The sequence below is a fragment of the Hemitrygon akajei genome, chromosome 7 (assembly GCF_048418815.1).
Source record: "Hemitrygon akajei chromosome 7, sHemAka1.3, whole genome shotgun sequence".
Taxonomy (NCBI): Eukaryota; Metazoa; Chordata; class Chondrichthyes; order Myliobatiformes; family Dasyatidae; genus Hemitrygon; species Hemitrygon akajei.
The window spans coordinates 22,110,237-22,134,713 of NC_133130.1; the positions used below are offsets into that span (position 1 = coordinate 22,110,237).

At 41.1% G+C, this 24,477-nt stretch overlaps 1 protein-coding gene across 7 annotated transcripts in view; it reads left to right on the top strand.

The window, feature by feature from the left end:
• akt3a (v-akt murine thymoma viral oncogene homolog 3a) overlaps positions 1 to 24,477 on the top strand; it is a 442,785-nt gene that overhangs the window by 360,594 nt on the left and 57,714 nt on the right. For 6 of the 7 annotated variants that reach the window (XM_073050478.1, XM_073050481.1, XM_073050482.1 and 3 more), the window contains 2 exons: positions 22,211 to 22,333; positions 24,164 to 24,292. The exons of the other annotated variant lie outside the window; for it this stretch is intronic. In XM_073050478.1, the coding sequence (XP_072906579.1) occupies positions 22,211 to 22,333; positions 24,164 to 24,292 (252 nt within the window). The remainder of the gene's footprint in view (positions 1 to 22,210; positions 22,334 to 24,163; positions 24,293 to 24,477) is intronic. 7 annotated transcript variants of the gene reach the window in all.

The following is a 24,477-nucleotide window of genomic DNA, read 5'->3' on the forward strand; positions in this document are numbered from 1 at the left end:
ATGAACATTTGGAAGGACAGGGACTGATCAGGAATTGTCAGCATAGCTTTATGGGGAGGGGTTATTTTCTTAATTTGACATTTTTTTTTAAGAGGTAAGTAAAATTGTTGAAAGCATGGTGATAGACTTTGTGTGGACATCAGCAAAGGATTTGACCGGGTCCATATGGTAGGCTGGGTCAGAGTCCATTGGATCCAGGGTGAGCTAACCAACTGGATTCAAAACTAGCTTGGTAAGAAAGGATGATTCATTGATATGAGATTGTGTCTAAAAATACACCACTCGTTGTTGGTAGTAGTTAATAATGTCTTGGATGTGAATGTAGAAGGTATATTTATTTAAGTTTTCTAATGATATGAAAACTTGTGCTACCCTAAATCTCATGGAAGGTTGTAGCAGCAGATGTAGATTAGATGGAGAATTGGGTGGAACCTTGGCAGAAGGAATTTAATCCTGAAGAACAAGGAGATTCATTTTGGGAAATTAAATATGGGCAGGACATATACAGTAAATGATAGAGCCCTAAAGAATGTTAATGAACTTGGAGTTCAATTTGAGAATCATAGCTGTGATGTGTAAGAAGGCACATACTGTTGGCCTTAATAAGTCGAGGCTTTATTTCTTCAGACAAAGGATGGTGAATTGATTGAATCTATTGCCACAGATAACAGTCTGTGGCAAATCATAGTGTCTGTTTAAGGCAGAGATTGATAGGGTCTTGATTATTGAGGCAATCATTGGTTATGGAGAGAAGATGGAAGAATGGGGTTTGTAAAGAAAGACATGATTGAATGGAGAAACGCTTTGATAGGCCAAATGACCTCCTATGTCTTATGGTCTAAGGCATCGAATATAAAATTTGGAATGTTATGTTGCAATATTCCAAAGTGTTGACATAGAAGTACACTGCAGATGCTGTGGTCAAATCAACATGTAGAAACAAGCTGGATGAACTCAGCAGGTTGGGCAGCATCCGTTGAAATGAGCAGTCAACGTTTCGGGTGGAGACTTCTCCCTTCCCCCATCCCACTTCCACTCTGTCTCCTCTTCTAGCTGCCTATCACCTCTCTCATGATTCTGCCTTCTACTACCCATAGTACTTTCCCCTTACATTCCTTCTTCACCTCTCCTGCCTATCCCCTCCCTGCTTCGCCTCCCCCAGCCTTTGATCTTTCCTCTGATTGGTTTTCCACCCTCCCCCCACCTTCTTTATGGGGCCCATGCCCCCTCCTCCTTCTTTTCCATTCCAAAGTGTTGGTTAGGCCATACCTGAAGAATGGATTGTGCCAGAGAGAGTGCAGAGGTTGTATTGGCATTGGTTTATTACTGTCACATGTGCCAAGATACGGTGAAAAGTTTGTTTTGCATACTGTTCATACATATCAAATTATTACACAGGTAAGATAGTACCAATACAGAATAAAGTGTAAGAACTACCAAGTCCGCAAAGGAAACAGCATTATGAAGGACCCCATGCACCCGTCATACAATCTCTTCTCCCTCCTGCCGTCTGGGAAAAGGCTCTGAAGCATTCGGGCTCTTACGACTAGACTATGAAACAGTTTCTTCCCCCAAGCTATCAGACTCCTCAATACCCGAAGCCTGGACTGACACCTTGCCCTACTGTCCTGTTTATTATTTATTGTAATGCCGGTACTGTTTTTGTGCACTCTATGCAGTCCAGTGTAGGTCTGTAGTCTAGTATAGCTTTCTCTGTTTTTTTTTATTACTTAGTTCAGTCTAGTTTTTGTACTGTGTCATGTAAACCATGGTCCTGAAAAACGTTGTCTCATTTTTACTATGTACTGTACCAGCAGTTATGGTCGAAATGACAATAAAAGTTGACTTGACTTGAAGTAAGCGAAGTACAGACAAATTGTACAGTGCAAGATTATAATGCGATAGATTGTGAGGTCAGGAGTTCATTTTATTGTATAAAAGGTCTATTCGAGAACCTGATAGCAGCGTGATAGAAGTCATTCTAAAACCTGGTAGTACATGCTTTCAGGCTTTTGTATGTTTTGCCCAATGAGAGCGAGAAGAAGAGTGAATATCTTTAGTGGATGAAGTCTTTGGTAATGCTGGCTGCTTTACTGAGGCAGCAAAAAGATGTAAAGGCAGTGCTGATGAAAGGTCCCAACCCAAAATATCAACTGTTTATTCCTCTCCATTGATGCTGCCTGACTTAGTGAAATCCTTCAGCATTTTATGTACATTGCTCAAGATTTCCAGTATCTTTTGTCCATAAAGGGGAGGCTGGTTTCTGTGATATGCTGTGCTGTGTCCATAAATCTTTGCACTTTGTCTTGGGTTTGTTGCATAGTTTGGAGAACTTTGATTAAAGGGAGAGATTAAGTTTGTTTTCCCTGGAGCAAAGGAGACTGAGTGGTGATCTGATAGAAGTTTATAAAAGTACAAGCAGCATGGATATGTAGGAATATCAAAAACAAGAGAGCAAACTGTAGGTTTAGGGTGAGAGATAGCAGTTGCAAAGGGGACATAGAAACATAGAAAATAGGTGCAGGAGTAGGCCATTCGGCCCTTCGAGCCTGCACCACCATTCAGTATGATCATGGCCGATCATCCAACTCAGATCCCTGTACCTGCTTTCTCTCCATACCCCATGATCCCTTTAGCCACAAGGGCCATATCTAACTTCCTCTTAAATATAGCCAATGAACCGGCCTCAACTGTTTCCTGTGGCAGAGAATTCCACAGATTCACCACTCTCTGTGTGAAGAAGTCTTTCCTCAACTTGGTCCTAAAAGATTTCCCCTTTATCCTTAAACTGTGACCCTCGTTCTGGACTTCTCCAACATCGGAAACAATCTTCCTGCATCTAGCCTGTCCAATCCCTTTAGAATTTTATACATTTTGTTACGAACCCTGTAACTGGGTCACTTACCAGCAAAGATAGAGAGGTCCGTTGAAGTCTGATGGTACTATTTTTAACAGTATTTATTGGTAAAAATACACAAAAATAATATCAATGCAAACATACAGATACTATATGTCGTCAATACTAAATCTAAACGTGCGGGTATAATAATAATCAATAAGAAATAGCTCTGTCGTTGTCTAGGGGATAATGTATTGTCCGATGGAAATATAAAAGTCACTCAGTTCATTCAGGCTGCAGCCTTTGGTTGGAGTCAAGAGAGAGATTTTAAAAACTTGCCAGCTTTTCCTTTTTATGATTTCGATCCTTGGTGTTTCGTTGGTGTGGCCTCTTCTTTAGCTAAGCCGTTCTTCCGTGGCGATCCCGCCAATTCCCCAGGCAAGGGAAAAGGACGCACGCGAGCCCCACCGGCTGTCGCTATTAAACGCTGTCACGGGATTTCTAGCGTTTCTCCTGGTGCATCTCAAGGGGTTGTTCCCCAGACCCTCTTTTATCCTTACTCACAGGGTCTCAGATGTCAATCAGGTTGAGATGATGCAATCCCTCAACCAGCCCACTCTGGTCACCCCCTGATGGCTTCAATGTATAGTACAATACTCAATACACAATTCCGTCTCCAAGAGACAATAGCCGTTATCAATGGTTTCGCCTTGCTGAGGCCAGGACACATTCCAAAACCTGTGTATTCTGGACGCCTCTCTCTCATTTCCTGGGTCCCAGACCCGAAATAATAGCGATCTTGCGATTCTTAAAAAGGAGGGGGCTACTTTGTACCCTTCGGCCCCTCAGAGTTGTTGCACATTCGTAACAATTTCAATAAGATCCCCCCTCAATCTTTGAAATTCCAGTGAGTATAATCCTAGTCGATCCAGTCTTTCTTCATATGAAAGTCCTGCCATCCCAGGAATCAAACTGGTGAGCCTTCTTTGTACTCCCTCAATGGCAAGAATATTTTTCCTCAGATTAGGGGACCAAAACTGCACACAATACTCTAGGTGCGGTCTCACCAAGGCCTTGTACAACTGTAGTAGAACCTCCCGGCTCCTGTACTCAAATCCTTTTGCTATGAATGCCAACATACCATTTGCCTTTTTCACCGCCTGCTGTACCTGCATGCCTACCTTCAGTGACTGGTGTACAATGACACCCAGGTCTCGTTGCACCTCCCCTTTTCCTTATTGGCCACCATTCAGATAATCTGTTTTCCTGTTCTTGCAACCAAAGTGGATAACTTCACATTTATCCACATTAAATTGCATCTGCCATGAATTTGCCCACTCACCTAACCTATCCAAGTCACCCTGCATCCTCTTAGCATCCTTCTCACAGCTAACACCGCTGCCCAGCTTTGTGCCTTCCGCAAACTTGGAGATGCTGCATTTAATTCCCTCGTCTAAATAATTAATATATATTGTAAACAACTGGGGTCCCAGCACTGAGCCTTGTGGTACCCCACTAGTCACTGCCTGCCATTCTGAAAAGGTCCCATTTACTCCCACTCTTTGCTTCCTGTCTGCCAACCAATTCTCTATCCACATCAATACCATACCCCCAATACTGTGTGCCTTAAGTTTGCACACTAATCTCCTGTGTGGGACCTTGTCAAAAGCCTTTTGAAAATCTAAACATAGCACATCCACTGGCTCTCCCCTATCCACTCTACTAGTTACATCTTCAAAAAATTCTATAAGATTCGTCAGACATGATTTTCCTTTCACAAATCCATGCTGACTTTGTCCGATGATTTCACCTCTTTCCAAATGTGCTGTTATCACATCTCTGATAACTGACTCTAGCATTTTCCCCACCACTAATGTCAGACTAACCGGTCTATAATTCCCTGGTTTTTCTCTCCCTCCTTTTTTAAAAAGTGGGGTTACATTAGCCACCCTCCAATTCTCAGGAACTAATCCAGAATCTAAGGAGTTTTGAAAAATTATCACTAATGCATCCACTATTTCTTGGGCGACTTCCTTAAGCACTCTGGGATGCAGACCATCTGGCCCTGGGCATTTATCTGCCTTTAATCCCTTCAATTTACCTAACACCACTTCCTTACTAACATGTATTTCCCTCAGTTCCTCCATCTCACTCGACCCTCGGTCCCCTACTATTTCCGGAAGATTATTTATGTCCTCCTTAGTGAAGACAGAATCAAAGTAGTTATTCAATTGGTCTGCCATTTCCTTGTTCCCTATAATCAATTCACCTGTTTCTGACTGTAAGGGACCTACATTTGTCTTGACCAATCTTTTTCTTTTCACATATCTATAAAAGCTTTTACAGTCAGTTTTTATGTTCCCTGCCAGCTTTCTCTCATAATCATTTTTCCCTTTCCTAATTAAGCCCTTTGTCCTCCTCTGCTGGTCTCCTAATTTCTCCCAGTCCTCAGGTGTGCTGCTTTTTTTTTGCTAATTTATATGTTTCTTCTTTGGACTTGATACTATCCCTAATTTCCCTTGTCAGCCACGGGTGCACTACCTTCCCTGGTTTATTCTTTTGCCAAACTGGGATGAACAATTGTTGTAGTTGTAACACTCACCCAACAGGCTGGTATATGTCTAGGGGAAAAGGAGATCCAGCCACACACCAACCCACCTCCCGTACACGCAGGTGCTGTGAGAATCGAGTTTATGCCTTGCGCCGCTCACCGTATCAACTTCACACCAAATACCGATATGACATACACTTTATAGAATTTACTAACATTAACTAAAGAAGTATTAGGCAATACAATATATATATATACAAGGAAAGAAAAAAACAAAAGGCGCCAACTTATCAAAGTTCAGTCAGTGTAGTGCACATCGTAGGAGCTCAATCAACGAATCATCCGACAGCCACGTCGTCACCCCTGGGACCACCCGGTGGTCTTACGAGCCGTCTAGAGCCAGTCGCGGTGGTCCTACGAGCCGTCTAGCGCCCGTCCACCTTCCTCGTCCGTCTCTCCTGCCGACTCCCTTCACCCCCAAGCCCGCGCAACCCCTCCCCCAAGTTCCCAGCCTCACAAAACACAATAACATTCCCCATTGATTAACAAATGAATACAATTACCATATCAGCCATTCTAAAGCGAAACAACGGCGAGAGAAACATTTAACAGACAAAGAAACATTCCTACTCGTAACAAACCAAAGAAGCCCTTTTTAGTAACATACACTGGACATTGTACATAGTTCATCCATGTGATTTTTAAATACTTACCATTGCATATCTACCGTCAACCCTTTAAGTATCATTTGCCAGTCTATCTTAGCTAATTCACGTCTGATACCTTCAAAGTTACCCTTCTTTAAGTTCTGAACCTGAGAGAGGATTTTTTTTAAATACAGTGGTTGATATCAGGAACTTGCTACCTGAAAAGCTTATGGGGTCTGATGCAGTCACTACATTTAAAAGGCATTTTAAATAGAAAACTAAATGAACAAAGCATGGATGGAATGATACAGACAAGATAAGAACAAAGAATTTTGCATTTTTATAGTAGTTTCCTGTATGACTAGACTGTAGACTGTCTTGTCTGTTTATCCTTCCTCTGATCGATCAGTTTCACTTATTAAAGGAACAATAAAACATTACACCATCCTTGAGCTACCATGCACCACTGATGTGGAGCTTTATATAATACTTGGAATATATTGTACAGAAACAGTATATTCAGACCAACCACCATGCTGGCATAATATTTCCCTGGGGCTTCTGCCCATTCTTTCTCATTTGTGTCTGTCAGTGTAATCCTCTATTCTGTTTTCTCTTATGCTTGTCCAGCCTTTTCATAAATACATGTGTATACTCTTTGTTTTAATTACTCCCTGTGGGAGCAAGTTTTACGTTCTTGCCACTCTTTAGATAAAGAAATTTCTTCAAAATTCCCCTGTGTATTTTGCCTTGATGGCCTCTGCTTGTACTCTTACCCACAAGTGGAAGCGTTCTCTGCATCCACTCTGTCAAAAGCCTACATGATTTTAAAGATCTCAATTAGATCAATCTTCAGTCTTAAGGAAAAGAATAACTAATCTATAGATCCTTTCTTGATGTATGCAATGCCTATAAAAAGTATTCACCCCCTTAGCAGTTTTCATGTTTTATTGTTTTATGACATTGAATCTCAGTGGATTTAACTTGGCTTTTTTTTACACTGATTAACAGAAAAATACTCTTCCATGTCATAGTGAAAACAGATCTCCACAAACTAATCTAAATTAATTACAAATATAAAACAGAAAATAATTGATGACATAAATATTCACCACTTTTATTATGACACAGCAAGTCATCACTGGTACAAGCAGTTTGTTTCAAAAGTCACATAATTAGTTAAATAGAGATCACTGCGTGCAGTCAAGGTGTTTCAATTCAGTGTAGTAAAAATACACCTGTACCCGGAAGGTCCTACTGCTGGTGAGTCAGTATCCTGTCAATAACTACACCATGAAGACAAAAGAACACTCCATGCAACTCCATGAAAAGGTTATTGAAAAGCACAAGTCAGAAGATGGATACAGGAAAATTTCCAGGAGTATAGTTAAGTCAGTTATCAAGAAATGGAAAGAATATGGCAAGCTGTAAATCTGCATAGAGTAGGCCGTCCTCTAAAACTGAGTGATGGAGGGGGGTCACCAAGAGACCTATGATAACTCTGGAGGAGATTCAAGCTTCAGTGGCTGAGATGGGAGAGACTGTGCATACAACAACTGTTGCCTGAGTGCTTCATCATTTGCAGCTTTATGGGACAGTGGCAAAGAGAAAGCCACTGTTTTAAAAAAAAACTCACCTGAAATCTCAGCTAGATTTTACAAGAAGGCATGTCAGTTGGAAGAAGGTTCACTGGTCTGGTGAAACCAAAATTGAGCTTTTGGGCATTAGACTGAATGCTATGTTTTGCATTAGCCAGACTCTACATGTCATCAAAAACACTCCATCCCTATTGTGAAACGTGGTGGTTACATCATGCTGTGGAGTTGTTTCATTGCAGCAGGCCCTGGAAGGCTTGAGAAAGTAGAGGGTAAAACGAATGTAGCAAAATACAGTGAAATGCTGGAGGAAAAGCTGATGCAGTTTGCAAGAGAACTGTGACTTGGGAGAAGAGATGATTTCCAGCATGACAATGATCCAACGTATAAAGCCAAAGCTACACAGGAATGGCTTAAAAACAACAAAGTTACTGTCCTGGAGTGGCCAAGTCAGGGTCCAGACCTCAATCCAATTGAAAATTTGTGGCTGGACTTGCAAAGGGTTGTTCACTTACAATTCCCATGTAATCTGACAGAGTTTGAGCAGTCTTGTACAGAAGAATGGGGAAAAATTGCAGTGTCCAAATGTGCAAAGCTGATAGAGGCCTATCCACACAGACTGAAGGCTGTAATCGCTGCTAAAGGTGAATCTACTAAATACTGACTTGAAGGAGGTGAATACTTATGCAGTCAATTATTGTGTTTTATATTTATCATTAACTTAGATCATTTTGTCAAGATCTGTTTTCACTTTGACAGAAAAGTCTTTTTCTGTTGATCAGTGTCAAAAAAAAAAGCCAAATTAAATCCACTATGATTCAATTTCGGGGGTGGGGGGGGGGGGTGAATGCTCTTTATAGGCATTGTATGTACCAAAACACTACTTGTGTCATTTGTGTATATCTTTTCTGCAGTGTTTTTCAGTACCTCTACACCTTCTCTTAATATGGTGAAAAGATCTGTATGTAGTGCATTGTGTACTCCGAACCTATGTTATTTCTCTATTCAGTTCTATAGCTCTCATGATGAAAGTGCTGAATCTTTCTTTTTGTCTTAGAAGGACTTGCATTATCTAACATACTTAAATTCTGATATCAGTTTAAACATAGAAACATACAGCACAATACAGGCCATTCGGCCCACAAATCTGTGCCAAACATGTCCCTACCTTAGAGCTACCTAGGCTTTACCCATAGCCCTCTATTTTTCTAAGCTCCGTGTAGCCATCGAGGAGTGTCTTAAAAGACCCTATGGTTTCCACCTCCACCACAGCCGCCGGCAGCCCATTCCACGCACTCACCATTCTGTGCGTAAAATAAACTTACCCCTGACATCTCCCCTGTACCTATTTCCAAGCACCTTAAAATTATGCCCTCTCGTGCTAGCCATTTCAGCCCTGGGGAAAAGCCTCTGACTATCCATGCAATCAATGCCTCAGTTTGTTCCTGAGACTCATGGTTCATAATGGTAGTGGTCTTCCTGTTCCTACTAGCAAAGCATACTACTTTGCATTTAACATCAAACTTCATTTGTGAATTATTTAACAGTTCTAAATGTTTATTAATATTCTGCAATAATTTTTTTGCAATTATCCTTACTGTTGACTCTTCTCATCATTTTCTTACTCACCAAAGCTAGAAATTGTTTTGATTCAAGAGTCTAAATAGATACGTAATATAAATTGCATCAGCAGCCTGATCACTGTATCCCACCTTCTGCTGTGGATGTAGCTATCGTTCATCTCTCTTTCTTTAAGCTAGCCAGCAGTTCATTTTTCTATCTGTTCCCCAAACGTTCTTAAACCTTTGTTTATTCGGAGGTACCTCAACAAAGGCCTTGTGGGGGGGGCGGGGGGAAGTCTAGATAAATTATAGATACTGTATTATTATTTTCTATTCCCTATTTTTTTGTACAAGTAAATCAATAAGCTTGGTCAAGGAGGATTTTTTTCTTCGGAGATTCATGCTGGCTATTTAATATTATACTTGTCATTTCTAGATGTGTTTATTTTCAATTTTCTCATTTAAAAAGGATTCTGTTATTTGGCCTACCCCTAATGTGAAGCTGATGTCTGTAATTCCTAAACATTTTCTTCCAGGTTCTTAAATATAGGCGTTAGGGTAGCTATCTGCTAGCCCTCTGGCACTACATCTTTTTCTAATGGATTATTATATTTGCATGGATTGAGATCACAGAAACAGTTGCTTAAGGAGTTTAAACACCAGATTTTAAAAGTTTGGCGGGGTTTGCTTGATGGTGAAGGATCAGCAAGCTATGATGTTACGAAGAGAAATATTTCTTAGAAATGCTGAAAGGTGAAGGGAGGAGAAATTGTGGATCTGGGTGCAGCTAACTGAAATTACAAACTGTGATCCATTGAATTCAGTGGTGGGAGATAAGCAAGTACCAGAAAACTCTATCCTTGTTTTGCTCACAGGAGAGGGGCTGAGAACAGAGGCATGGAAAATAGATGACAATAGTGTTTACTATCACAGTGGGGAGGGCTTGTTTTGGGGCAAAGCATAGCATTTCAGAGCACTTAATGAAAAATCTTACTGCTGGAGAAAATATGACTGACTCAAGAATTCAGCTGAAAATGTATTCCTACTGGGGGGAAAAAACAGATTGCTGGAAACAGTTAGCAGGTAAATCAGCATCTGTCTTGGGAATAACTTACCATTTTAAGTGTAGACTAAGGGGAAAAATTAGATGACCAGAGAATAATGAAAATTCATTTTACTTTCGGTGTTCTAAAAGCTTCAGATTTTACATATATATTATATAACTTGGCTTATCTTCTTCATTCTCGTCTTGGTAGGCAGCGTGCTGAAAAATTTATTTCTGAATGCTGCAGCCCTGTTGCTTCACAAGAGTTAGAGACATAGAGTTATGCAACAAGAAAGCAGGCCCTTTGGCCCATCTCATTCATGAAGACTAAGATGCTTACTTGAGTTGATCTCATTTGCCCACTTCTAAGACCATAAAATATAGGAGCAGCATTACACCATTTGGCCTATTGCATCTACTCTGGCATTTCATCATGGCTTTTTCATTTCCCTCTCAGTCCTAGTCTCCTTGCCTTCTCCCTGTAACCCTTCATGCCCTGACTAATCAGGAATCAATCTATCAACCTCTGCTTTGAATTTACCCAGTGACTTGGCCTCCACTACTACTTGTGGCAATGAGTCCTGATGAAGGGTGTTTGCCTGAAACGCTGTTTATTCCCCTTCTCTAAAATGGTCTGGCCTGTATTCCTCAAAAACATCTATATTTATAACCATATTTACCTGTTGACACTATTTTCAGAGAACTGTAGATCTGTATTCCCAGATTGCTCTGTTCTACTGTTGATCTGCCTCTCTACCCGAGGCCCTTAGGTTCAGACCCAGGGAATAACTGTCAAACACAGTTTACTCAAAAGTACATACTGTTTATTAGCAAGCTTGTGTGCTCTGTTGACAACACAGAGTCTACTCACCGAGCTTGAGAAAATCTGCAGCCAAGTGAGCCCAGAATACTACGTGGAGCTGCTGTTATACATTATTATCGCATACAGATAAGGGTAGACCGAGAAGCTTCTCATGGAACAAACACTTCTTTGTTCATACACTATTCTTACAGAACAGCTTGTCAAGCTGCTTGGTTAGGTTCAAGCCCTTTTAATTCTGCATATAATTCCTCATTCCCTCCTTTTGTCATTCCATGACAACTAGGATTATCAATGTCAGGGTTGTTGTACATCTTAATTCTTATATTCATGTAAGAAGGGTGCGTAGTAACCCTTGGGATAGGCTGAAGGGCTTTCGGCATCATCATAGTCTCCATCCTCATCATCGGTCTCTCGGAGGTCCCCTTTCTTCTAGGGGGACTCTTTGTACAAATACCTCTGTGGGTGTAGGGTTAAAACACCGGCTGACAAGGGGCTATAAACGTTGGAAAAGTGCAATAAGTATGAGTACTCCTGCAATGATGATAGCATAATGTAGCTGTATACTGCTCCATTCTGCAAAGATGTCACTGAAGGGCCACAATCCTCCTTTTGAGCTATGTAGATTGGCCCTGATTTTCCCGATTTTATTTATTTTTCCTTTTGAATGAGAACAGAAAGAGAGGTTATGTTTTCTGATTCATCTGGGATGTAGGTGCAGCATCTTGTCCTATAATGGTGTATGCATTGTTGAGGGCCATTCGGTTCTGTAAAACAGTCTGTCGGAGTGCCATCATTTCAGTGGTGATGGCCCTCACCTGATCTTGGATGCCATCCATGGCTTTAACAGTACTATTGGCCATCTCCTCCAAAACTGCAGCCAGGTTGATGATTTCCCTTGAATTGCGGCTGCCCCATAGAAGGGGAAAGCTGTCATCCAGAAGCGCTCTGGTTGTGAGATTCCTCACTTTTGCTGTAGAAGGGAAGGGTACTGGTACAGGGTTATTAGAATTTACATGTGGGGTACAAGGTAAGTCAGGAAGCAGCATCCCATCCAATTTCTGCTCTCTTGTTGGGTATCCCATCAGCTAGCTGTCTCTCCTGGGAGCCATAAGTAGGCCCTTTCCCCGCAGACCCATTGAGTTCCTTTCAGGGTTGCGGTGGTTGGGCTGTTGTACAACTGGCAAAGGTGCTATTGCCCAGAAAGTAAGTCCCCTTACCTTTGAAATTACAGTAGCAGATAGTATTTGCTGGTTGGTCACATCTGACAACGGTGGAGGGCCATGGTGTCTGACCTCCCCATTGGATGGCTTTTTCTGGGGGGGGGGGGGGGGAGGTGAATAAATGTACCAATTACCAAAGCAGTGGCATCCACAGTCTCCAGTCGCATCACTGGTGCAATTTTGGGCCTCACTAGTCTGAGTGTCATTAGAAAAGGCCCACACTGACTGTTGTTCACTGCTGTTCAGCAGAATGGCTATTAGGGGAACCCCTATCTTCCCATGGGGAGGAATCGCTACACACATTCAGCAGGCAGATGAGTTAGTTTTCCCAGCATAACTATAGCAAAGCAACAGGAAGGTGTTTGGCTTGGTTATAATACAAGTGCTTAAGATTACAACTATAGACAGTAATAGCTTAGTCATGTTTGTACATGTTTGACATGTCTTAGATATGTCCATTTTGGAAGTCTTTGTAGTTTGACTGCCATTGAAGTGGTCAGTAACACTTGGTAGGGCCCTTTCTAGTGAGTCTCAAGCTTCTTTCTAAAATGGTTCTTTATGAGAATAACGTCTCCTGGACGAACTTGATGTTCACTTTCCAGTTCCTCTCCTTCATGGTGGGCCTCCTTCACCTGTGAATGAAAGACCTGGAGAGATTTGGTTAGTGGCAGGATATACCCTATAATTTCATTCGACATTTGATTCAGGACCATCTCAGATAATTTTGGGGTTGGCAAGGCAGCCTTCCAGGGGTTTCTTAACGGTCTGCCATATACTATTTTGGCTCCTGACAGACCATGTTTGGTTTGATAATGAGTTCTCATCTGAAACAAGACTGTCGGTAGCACTTTGAGCCAATTTTGACAGGTTTCTTGTCCTAATTCAGCCAATTTGTTTTTCAGCATCCCATTAGCCTTTTCAATCAGGCTGACGGCCTTTTGCCTGTGGGGGCAATAGAATGTCTGTTTAATCCCCAGATCCTGGCATAGTTGTATTAATCTTGCCCACAAAATGAGGGCCGTTGTTAGATACAACCTGCTCCGGTACCCCGAATCTGGGAATGATTTATTTCAACAAAATACACACCACGTTATTGGCTTTGTTATCTGTAGTGGAATGTGCTGCAATCCATCTACTAAGAACATCAAGAATTATAAGGTAATACTTATAACAATGCACATACGGTAATTCAATAAAATCAAGTTGTGGTTGGCAGAAAGGGTATCTTGGCAACGGGGTATATCCCTTTGTGCACGGGGTGCCTTTCCTGGATTATGTTATTGGCATATCAGATATCGTCTAGCAACATTCTCTGCTACTTTCTCCAGGTCCAAGCTCCACCATGATTTCAAATATTGCCTTGCCATTCCCTCCTTACCAAGGTAAGTATTGGTATGTACAAAATCTACAATATAGCCCAGTATAGTTTAAGGTACGCAGACCTGACGGGTGGGAGTAAGCCAGAGGTCCTCGGTTGATGAGTAAAAACATCCAGCCGGTTCCCAGGTGGCTTTCTATTTTTCAGAGGTGTCCCCCTGTAGAACATGCACATCCTCAATTGCAGGCATACCCTTTGATTCAGAAACAGGAGATTCAGTTTTTTCCTGGAGATTCATCATTTGGGAATAATCAATGCTCCGGTGAGGGCAGCTTGTTTTGCAGTGGAGTCAGCTCTGTTGTTTCCATGGTCAGTCTCAGTAGTACCTTTAGTGCAGAACATTTAATAATGGCCGATTGTGAAGATGACGGACAAAAGGTTGTTGATGTAAATTTCATTAGTGATGGGCATACCAGAGGAGGTGATATAACCCCTAGCTTTCCAAAGTTGGCCGAAGTCATGAGTGACTCCAAAGGCATATCTGGAGTCTGTAAAAATATTGGCTGATTTCCCAGTGGCTGGGATGCATGCTGTAGTGAGTGCAAAGAGTTCAGCTTGCTGTGCCGAGTAACAAGAAAGAAAGGAAGCAGATCCCACGGTTTTTATGTTGGAAACAACATCATAGCCTGCATGGCACTGGCCTTGGTTATCTATTTCCCCTCTCCTCAGCTGTCCATCGATTTTCAAGATGACTGAGGCCTGGGCAAGGTTGTATGGAAGACCTGCAGTTGCCCATGCTGCAAGTCTCCACTTTCCACGCCACCAATGTTGTCTAAGGGAAGGGCATTAGGACATATACAACTTGGCACCAGTGTTGTCGCAGAGCAATGTGTGGTTAAGTGCCTTGCTCAAGGACACAACACACTGCCTCAGCTAAGGCTCAAACTAGTGACCTTCAGATCACTAGGCCTTAATCCACTTGGCCACGCGCCACACACGTATAAAGGTGGTCTGTAAAGGAGCTCCCATCTACATTGAAGACTATATCCAGGTTAACGAGGTGAACGTCAGTCATGTCAGGTCAAACTTCTGTCAATTAGTGATTTATTGTTGCACAATCATGGGGTGGTGAATCTAGACACTCAGATGGGCATTCTGAAAAGATGTTGGGTTCACAGTAGAACGGGAAAAAATGGAGAAGGGGGTTCTGTAGGAGAAGGACCTCATATTTAGTGTGGTGGGCCTGCATATAAGGCCTTGAGTTTGACGGATGTTCATCAGGGCAACTACGTCATGAGAGGTGAGGTATGTCCACTGGCTGATGCAAGATAATGTTAGTTGCGGCCAGAATCATATTGTATGGTGCAGAGAGAATTTGAGTACAGTGAGGTAAGCCAGAAGCTACCAGACCAAGTTTCTTGGAAAGGTAGACAACAGGTCATTGTCAATCCCCATGGCTTTAGGAAAGAACAGCGGTGGCACACCCATTCTTGATTGTCATATAGCATGCAAAACGATGATCATAGAGAGGCCGTCGCAAGGAGGAATGCAATATTAGGACTTGCTTAAGGGAAGCAAAATCCTGTTGGTCCTGCTCTGAGAGTTGAAAGGGAGTCTCGCATTTGGGCGAGGAATAAAGGGGGTGAGGGATTTGGTGAGCAGGACAACATGCAGCAGAAATTGACAAGGTCCAGGAATTTACACATCTGAGTCGGTGTAGTGGGGGATGAGGTATTAACAATGTGGGTTATGCGTTCGGAGGTGAGGGATCTGTCGGAAGCAGAGATGACCGTACCCAGGAACTTCACTGAGGTCTGTGTGACGTGGACTTTGGAGGGAGGAACGATGTAGCCACAGTGATGTAGGAAATTCAGAAGGCCATCAACATACTGGACTGTCATCAAGCCCTCAGGGGGCGTGAAAGTGGTCAGTTGAGTTGAGTGGTCAGATACTGAGAGAAAATTGTGGGAGAGTGAATGAAGCCCTGGGGCAGACAGATCCATGTATATTGCTGGTCTTTGTAGGTAAAGGCAAAGAGATATTGGCGAGTATCGGCTGTTGGGATGGAGAAAAAAGTGTTTTGCAAATCCACAAGGGAAAAGACTGAGGCGTCAGATAGGACACAACTCAGTATGGTCGCTGGGTTGGGCACTACAGCATGCATAGGTGCAACCACATCATTAATAGCTCTGAGGTTTTGGACTAGGCGATATTCTGAACGTTTGAGCTTCAGCACTGGGAAAATGGGAGTATAGCAGGGCAAGTTGCACGGGACTAGGATCACCTGTAGTAAGAAAGAACGGATCACAGGCTTAATGCCAGACTTGGCCTCGGGTTTGAGTTGATATTGTGGAATATCGGGTAACTTTACCCCTTCCCTTATGGCAATATGGACAGGGTCAGTGTTAACCCTTCCCATCTCAGTTTTACTAGAGGCCCGTAGTTCGGGTTCCACATCATATTTTGGAGTAGTGGACCAATGGCGAGTAAGTATGCCAGTCAAGGTGTATGGTTCGAGGCAGTAGTAAATGATTCCTTCGGGAAAACCTTGGATGGTAAAGCACTGAGGGGTAGCCTGGTCCACAAGGATATGGGCTAGAAAACCTCGATCCTTTGGTTTGTGATCGGCTGGAACAGTGAGGGTGATATGTTGAAAAACGAGGTGGGACTGTTTCCACAGACAGACAGACATACTTTATTGATTCTGAGGGAAATTGGGTTTCGTTACAGTCGCACCAACCAAGAATAGTGTAGAAATATAGCAATATAAAACCATAAATAATTAAATAATAATAAGTAAATAATGCCAAGTGGAAATTAGTCCAGGACCAGCCTATTAGCTCAAGGTGTCTGACACTCCGAGGGTGGAGTTGTAAAGTTTGATGGCCACAGGTAGGAATGACTTCCTATGACGCTCAGTGTTGCATCTCAGTGGAATGAGTCTCTGGCTGAATGTACTCCTGTGCCTAACCAGTACATTATGGAGTTAATGGGAGACATTGTCCAAGATGGCATGCAACTTGGAGAGCATCCTCTTTTCAGACACCACAGTAAGAGAGTCCAGTTCCACCCCTCACTGTCCTTACGAAAGAGTTTGTTGATTCTGTTGGTGTCTGCTACCCTCAGCCTGCTTGCCCAGCACACAGCAGCAAACATGATAGCACTGGCCACCACAGACTCGTAGGACATATTCAGCATCGTCCGGCAGATGTTAAAGGACCTCAGTCTCCTCAGGAAGTAGAGATGCCTCTGACCCTTCTTGTAGACAGCCTCAGTGTTCTTTGACCAGTCCAGTTTATTGTCAATTTGTATCCCCAGTTATCTGTAATCCTCCACCATGTCCACACTGACCCCTTGGATGGAAACAGGGGTTACCAGTGCCTTAGCCCTCCTCAGGTCCACCACCACAAGGTGGGAACTATTGCTACCAAAAGAGCAATTCCTGTGGGCCCCTTAATCTCTTCCATCACTGACACAGAGTAAGTCTGCTGCAATATAGAGGAGTAAAAGGTTTCTAACTGTGAATTATTACCAGAAGAATTGTAGGCCAAAGTAACATGAGAGTCTCAAGGGGCAGGAGATGGGATTACCGAGGGATCTAGGTCGAGCGCCCGCCATTGTGCGATGGAAAATTAGGACACTGTCGCATTGTAACTGGACCAGAGACTGATATGCCCTCATTAGTGCACTTGATCTGCAACCCCAGACCACATAGTACATCACTTACCATTACATTCACCCCAATATTACCACAGACAGCAAACTCAACCTCCTTTGGGGATGTTTGGTTATAGGAAGTGGGAAGGGGCTTGGTAAGTGTGTAACTAATTACTCCATATCCTTGGAGGGAGACAGTCTTTTCAGAAAGGGGTAGACAGAGTTGGTTCACAACTGACTGTTGTAAGGAAGAGCAAGTTGCTCTAGTGTTGACCATAAACTGAAACGGATGTCCGCTGACATTGAGGGTGAAGAGGGGTTCATCATCTGGATTGGTGGTGAGGATGGGCAACTCAAGGGTAGTCTGTCATGCAAAAGGGTTATGAGCAGAAAAAGGAGCTTGGAGAGACGCAGACCGAGGTATGTCTCTCTGACCCCATTGGCCGTCAGGTCAATCCCGCTGCCAGTGTCCCTTTCGGTCACAATTGTAGCATTCATCCCGAGAGATGGGGTGAGGATGGAGGTGGTGAGAATGGGGCATAGGAGGTTGTAAGTAAGGATCCCATGGGGGTCTCCGACTTCCTCCTGCGAGAATGCGGAAAGTGGGTCTCCTTTGTTGCACATACTCCGTCTTAACTCTGGTTGGTGGGGATTTTCAGAACTATCCCATAAAGCCTTCACAGCTGGATTAAGTTGTGCTTGAGTGAATTCTGACCATTTCAATCATTTGTGGTTTGATTTGCCCAATCGTGATTAACTGGTCTTAGTTACTATGTCTGAGCCAAGTGGTGAATTGTGTCTGATCAGTAGGAATAAGAAGAGCCATAGCCAGAGGAAACAAATCTCAGAAGTTAGTGAAATAAATAGTCAGGACAGTTCTTAAATAACTACAGAACCCTTAGGGGTCGTCCTTTTTGTCGGGGCGGCATTCAGTATAGACTTATAGATTTGCATAGTAGGTGCTTGTCCCGCCCCTCCGGCTTGTGGGTTAGGAACAGTCCTCATGGGCCTGAGTCTGTATTGGTCCCAGTAAAACCAATGGCCCTTGTTCAAGGGTCCAGTCTGACAGCGAGCGAGGGGAGAAACGGGTATTTGGCTTCCCAACTGTTCTGGAGGAACTACATCAGTCAATGGTGATGCAATGACTGTCAAATTGGTGACTGAGACACCAGCATGAGAACCATATGGGGGTGGGGAATCTGACCATGGGAAAACAGGCACCAATGCAGCTGTAGATAGTATAGTGGGATTATTAGGTCACCTTAATCATTCCCAATCATCATCAGTATTGTTTGGGGAATCGGTCAGTATGTCTGGATAGAGGTGGGGTATCCTAGAATTATTTTCATTTTCCGTTTCCCTTTTCCCTTTATTCGTTCTTCCATGGCTAGTATGTTTTGTCTCTGATACAATTTCTTTCTTCATCTCCTTTGTCTGTTTCTGTCCCTTATCCCATTCTTCACAAATCACTCTCAACTCTTGCCAACACCTCTTTTATCACGTATGTCTATCCCTCTTTGCTTAGCGTTATCGGTCCAACAATTTAATTTATGTCAGTCTTCTTGTATTTCTGCCTCTTGTTGCCATAGAAGGTGACCATACTCTTTCCCTGCCTTCCCTTTCCATATTCCCTGCTCTGCCTGCCATATTAAATTTAAATCAAATGTACCTCCTGCAGGCCAATTGTCTTTTCCCAAATGTTTAGACAATTGGAACAACATTTGTTTCAGTTTCTTTTCATTGTCTGGATATTTGTCTATTGTTTTCTGTAATGGACTACTCCGCCCCCCCACCTTTGTCTAAGTATTCCGGGGGACTTGAACTGCCCATCTTGAATTTACTATTCCCTTTGGGTCCCCTCAGTGGATTTTCCCTGCCAAAATGAAGGAATAGAGTCATCAGAGAGCAGAGAGGAACCAAGGTTATAGCTTTCCATGTGGGCCTGTTCGTCTCTGATTCACCCCAATGGTCCGTCCGTCCACTGATTCAGTTTTGGCGAGGTGTCTACCACATATTGGAACCCTGATCGCAGCGCCAAGATGTTGATCTGCCTCTCTACCAGAGGCCTTTAGGTTCAGACCCAGGGAATAACTGTCAAACACAGTTTACTTAAAATTACATACTGTTTATTAGCAAGCTTGCATGCTCAGTTGGCAACACAGAGTCTCTGCTCACCGACCTTGAAAAAGTCTGCAGCCAAGTGAGCCCAGAATACTGTGTGGAGCCACTGTTATACATTGTTATCACATACAGATAAGGGTAGACCGAGAAGCTTCTCATGGAACAAACACTTCTTTGTTCATATATTATTCTCACAGAATGACTGGTCAAGCTGCCAATAAATCAGTTAGATTCTAGCCCTTTTATTTATGCATATAATTCCTCACTACCACTCTCCTCAGTGCCCTATTGTTCACTGTGCAAGTCCTACCCGGGTTTGTCCTCCCAAAGTGCAACACCTTACACTTGTCTGCATTAAATTCTATGATAAGGAACTTGAGGACATGTCTTAACTCAATTGCAGGTAATATTTGAAATGTGTACAGTATTTTCACCGTTTGGTGCTATAGCATTTCTCTGAATCATCTCGTGCAACTTCCTGACATGGAACTGTCAGGACTGTGTTATCGAGCTCCTTCGTTCCATCTGCCACAAAAGACTATGTTTCCCAGTTGGCACCCATTTTAATTCTACTCCCCATTTCCATTCTGGCATGCCAATCCATGACTTTCCCTATGATTGCGATAAGGCCATTCTCAGGTTGGAGAAGCAACATCTCCTATTCTGTCTGGGTAGCCTCCAACCTGATAGCATGAACATTGATTTCTCTAACTTCCTGTAATTTCTCACTCTCTCCCTTCTCTAATTTTCCATTCCACATTCTGCCTCCCTCTTACCCCTTCTTTTCTCACCCATCCACCACCACCCTCTGGTGCCCCTTCTCCATCCGCCTTCCATGGCTCACTGTCCTCTCTTATCGGATTTCTTTTTCTTCAGTCCTTTATCTCTGTCACTTATTACCTCAGTTTCTCACTTCAATCCCCTGCCCATTCAGCTTCACCCCTCATCTGGCTTCATGCATCACCCACCTGCTTGTGTCCACTTTCTTATTCTGGCTTCTTTCTCCTTCCTTTCTAGTCCTGATGAAGTGTTCAGACCTGAAATGTTGGCTGTTTATTCCTCTCTATCAGCAATTAAATGCTAACTCAACCAGTGAATCCCCACACTGCCTGAATAAAAGAAATGAGCACTTGCAATGATGTTCAAAAGTGAAAGAAATACTATTTAACCGTCAAACCACATAACTGAAGGACTGAAATTATTTGTATATTGGAATGATTTAGTTTTGCCTTAGTGTTAGAGAATACATTCAGGTAGCAACATGAGATAATCAAGGAGAGTATTATAGCACCACAACTGTTGGAATTGGACATTGCAAGCATTAACTGTTGGTGAGTTATAACTAATCCCATCATATCCTTTGCCATTAAGTACCTCTTCCCTGTGCATCTTAAGATCTCTTTTCAAAAAGCAATCTTTAAATGTTTAATAGACCAGTCTTGATCATGCTAATATTATTGTAGACATCCACTAATCACAAACCTATTATACATATATTAATATGCTTTATGTAAAGAGTAATCAACATGTGAGCTGGACCACAAGATAGAACAGAGAAAATTGAAATTTCAGATTAGTTTAGCATTAGTCAGATATCATACAGATGATGGTTTTGTGCCTTTTTGGATGATTGAGCAAAAATACTAAATTGTCTGACCTTAATGATTTGTCTACATTTGACATAAATACTATTCACTAATTAAATGAAGTAAAACAAAATAGCCAGATTGGTAAAGAGCAGTTTACTAATAAATATTGAAAGAACATAGTCAAATATGTATGCCAGTCAATTATAACAGTAAGTACTTTACAATTAACATTGAAGTAGTCTGAGTAGAATTGTTTTTTCCCATATATTCCCATGCAAACAAAGTTAAAAGCAATGTTTGTGGATAAATTCTAAAGTTCATGTCATATATATTTGAATTTAGCTGGAAGTTTCAAATGTCAACATTATAATATCCTAACTAAAGCAATGGAGTTTTGATATAGCTATATAAATTTAGCATGTCAAAAATCAATAATTCTGCTTTTTCTCCACTTGACAACCAAGTGCTCTAGTCATTTACCATCACCTCTGTACATTGGCTTTTTTTCTTAAATAAAGTGGTGCACTTAAAATAATGTGTGATTCTTCCTTTTAGTTAAGAGAACTGGTATGAAGTAGTAAAATATATTTAAAAAGTAATATATTTTTATTGATTTTCTTCAACTATTCAGAAAATCACATAATGCAGCATTTTTCCTTTGCGAATAAATGTTCAGAAAACCTTGCTAATAAATCTCAAGAAAAAAATAGCTTGACTCAGTAGACTCTTTAGTCCCAATATATGAAATTTGGTAGTTACAACAGTAGGTTATTTAAAATGACTAATCCCTGTTTGACACATTCAGGTCTTTCTTATGCAAATTTTAATGGCAGGTCAATTAATACGGGACTGTTTGAAGGTAACAGTGGTAATTTGTATGAATGCCTGTGACAGCGTGAACATACAGGTATTTGACAATGCAGCTCAACATCTGACAATATGAAAAGGATAATTAGATCACACTGCTGTACTTTTTTCAGGAGTAAGTAGGAGGTTAAATAGGCAGTGCACAGAATGTCTAGAACAAGATTGGTATATTGATTAAAAAGCTGATTTAGCAGCTCACATTTCCCCTTGGAAACTTTGAAAGATAAGCCAGCTGCTGTCTAGGAGCCATCAGTATCTACCAAGGGTACTCTATCTATCATCACAATATGGTGATGAGAGGTGTTTTATGTTTGTGTTAATTTTCCCCACTAAATCAGTAATTATTACAATACTGTCCCCGCTGTTTACCTTGCAGCTGTTTTTCCATTTGTCGAGAGAAAGAGTGTTCTCAGAGGACCGCACACGCTTCTATGGCGCAGAAATTGTCTCAGCTCTAGATTATTTGCATTCTGAGAAGATTGTGTACAGAGATCTCAAGGTAACAATGTAATCAGAATTTCTTCTTTTTTCTCTTTTTTTTAACACCAGGAGTACACTTGAAATTATTCATAACCTACTTGCAATAGCTGATCCTGCTGTTCATACCATAGATTTTAGTAATGGGCTTACCTTAGAAATTGTCAGATCTCTAAATGCTTTTAAACCTTACCCCCCACATATTAGTACTTAATTATTCTAAGTTCAATTTGTTTCCTATAATTGACCTTTTAACTATGATAGAAGATGGCGGCTGGCTTCCATTGTTGAGAAAATGTTTTTTCATAAGTAACAGCAATTGAACATAGATGATCAAAAACTATTGTTACCTCTAGTTTTAACCTCTGAAGAGTTTTGTTGATTGTTTTAATGCCTCAGACCATATTTTATCTGACAGCTTATATCTTCATATTCTAACCCATAACATTCATCATTTCTTCACATACAATTGTGTAATGTATTTAATAATTGCTGCATTTCAATTAAAACTACTTGAATGCATGTGGTGCTTTTTACTATTAGGAAGAAAAAGGGTTCTAAATAATCTATAAACACAGAATTGTTACAAGAAAGAATGCTTCAATGTAAAGACTAACTGAAACATAGAATTTATGGTAAATAAAGTAATAATGAAGTCCTAGAAAAGTGATAGGCTCTTAGGCAAGGAAGGGGCACTTTCATGGTTTTTAGATTGTTCTGATGATGGAGAAATAAGTTAAATAGCCATTTAACTCTAAATCTTTATGGCTCTTATGCTGCTACTATTGGCTGCAACTGAAGCTTGGCTAATTCATTTAATCCCATTGATTATATTGGTGTCATTTAGGAAAAAACACATTTTGGTATACAGAAAGTGGAATGGAGGTTTAACAAGCTTGAGATAAAATTTTGCAGGTAATCAAAAAGCAGTGCTACAACAATTGAGTATTTGTATTTCTTTTATCATTTTAAAAGATGCAGTATTTGATGCTAGCTAATTTATTTTCTGGTAGCATGGTATGAATTTTAATGACTGTCAGAAGGAAAATCTGACATTATATTATGCCATTATATCAATTTGTAAAATATATTGAAAAATTTAGGAGTCTTAAAGGATCTTATGACTCTAGTCTAAGCTTGTTACATAAATTGTGGCATGGTTTATTTTCTATAAACATTTTTCTCTTTCTCATTCTGAGGATAGTAGGCTGATGGGATAGCCCTGTTGTGAGCTGGCATAGAGACAGAAGGAAGTTGCTATTTGGCCCTGTGTTGTAACTTATGGTAGACAGACCAGTGATGAAAACTAATCAGATTAAATATAAATGTAATTTCTATTATTTGTCAGAAGGGTAAGGTAATGACACTGCTACAGTTAGCTTTTTGTTGGTGTTTCGTTTTATTGAAAGTAACTCAAGATATCTTTTGTTTTCCTATTGGCATTGAAATTCTCATGATTTTTTCTGTGTTATCCTATCAGTGATATAATCCAAAGTGCCTGAGAGTTATATAATGTCAATAGGTCAAATAGGAGCTGTGAAAGCTGTGCCCCCTTAGTATTTTTTGTTTTTGTTTTGTATTTTACCACTCTGGGTACTTTAAGCCAAATTATTTGTTCTTTCAAATGTAATTTCACTACTCTGTTCAGAATGGAGGTATAGGGAATATGATTCAGGAAAGAAAGTGATTTTTAAAAAAATCAAGATTCTCTATATCTTTAATTCTGCTTAAAAGAACAGATATCTTAAACAAAATCACCTCATCATGGACCTCCTCTTTGATTCATTGTAATAGGTCTGGTAATAGTTGCTACTTTTGTGTAACAGCGAACAAATTGATTTTTTGTTGTTAGTTGGAAAATTTGATGCTAGACAAGGATGGGCACATCAAAATCACAGATTTTGGACTGTGTAAAGAAGGAATTACAGATGCTGCTACCATGAAAACATTTTGTGGTACTCCAGAGTACTTGGCTCCAGAGGTAGGATCATTATAATTTTCAACTGATTTATTCACTTATGCATTTCATTTTCATGTTAAAATACTGAAGGAATTTTGTTCTAGACTCATAATAATGCATTTTAAAAGTATAACAACTTAATAAATGAGGCTAGTTTGATATCTTTCATTTGTGAAACGTGATGTGGAGAAGTCTTGATTCATTTC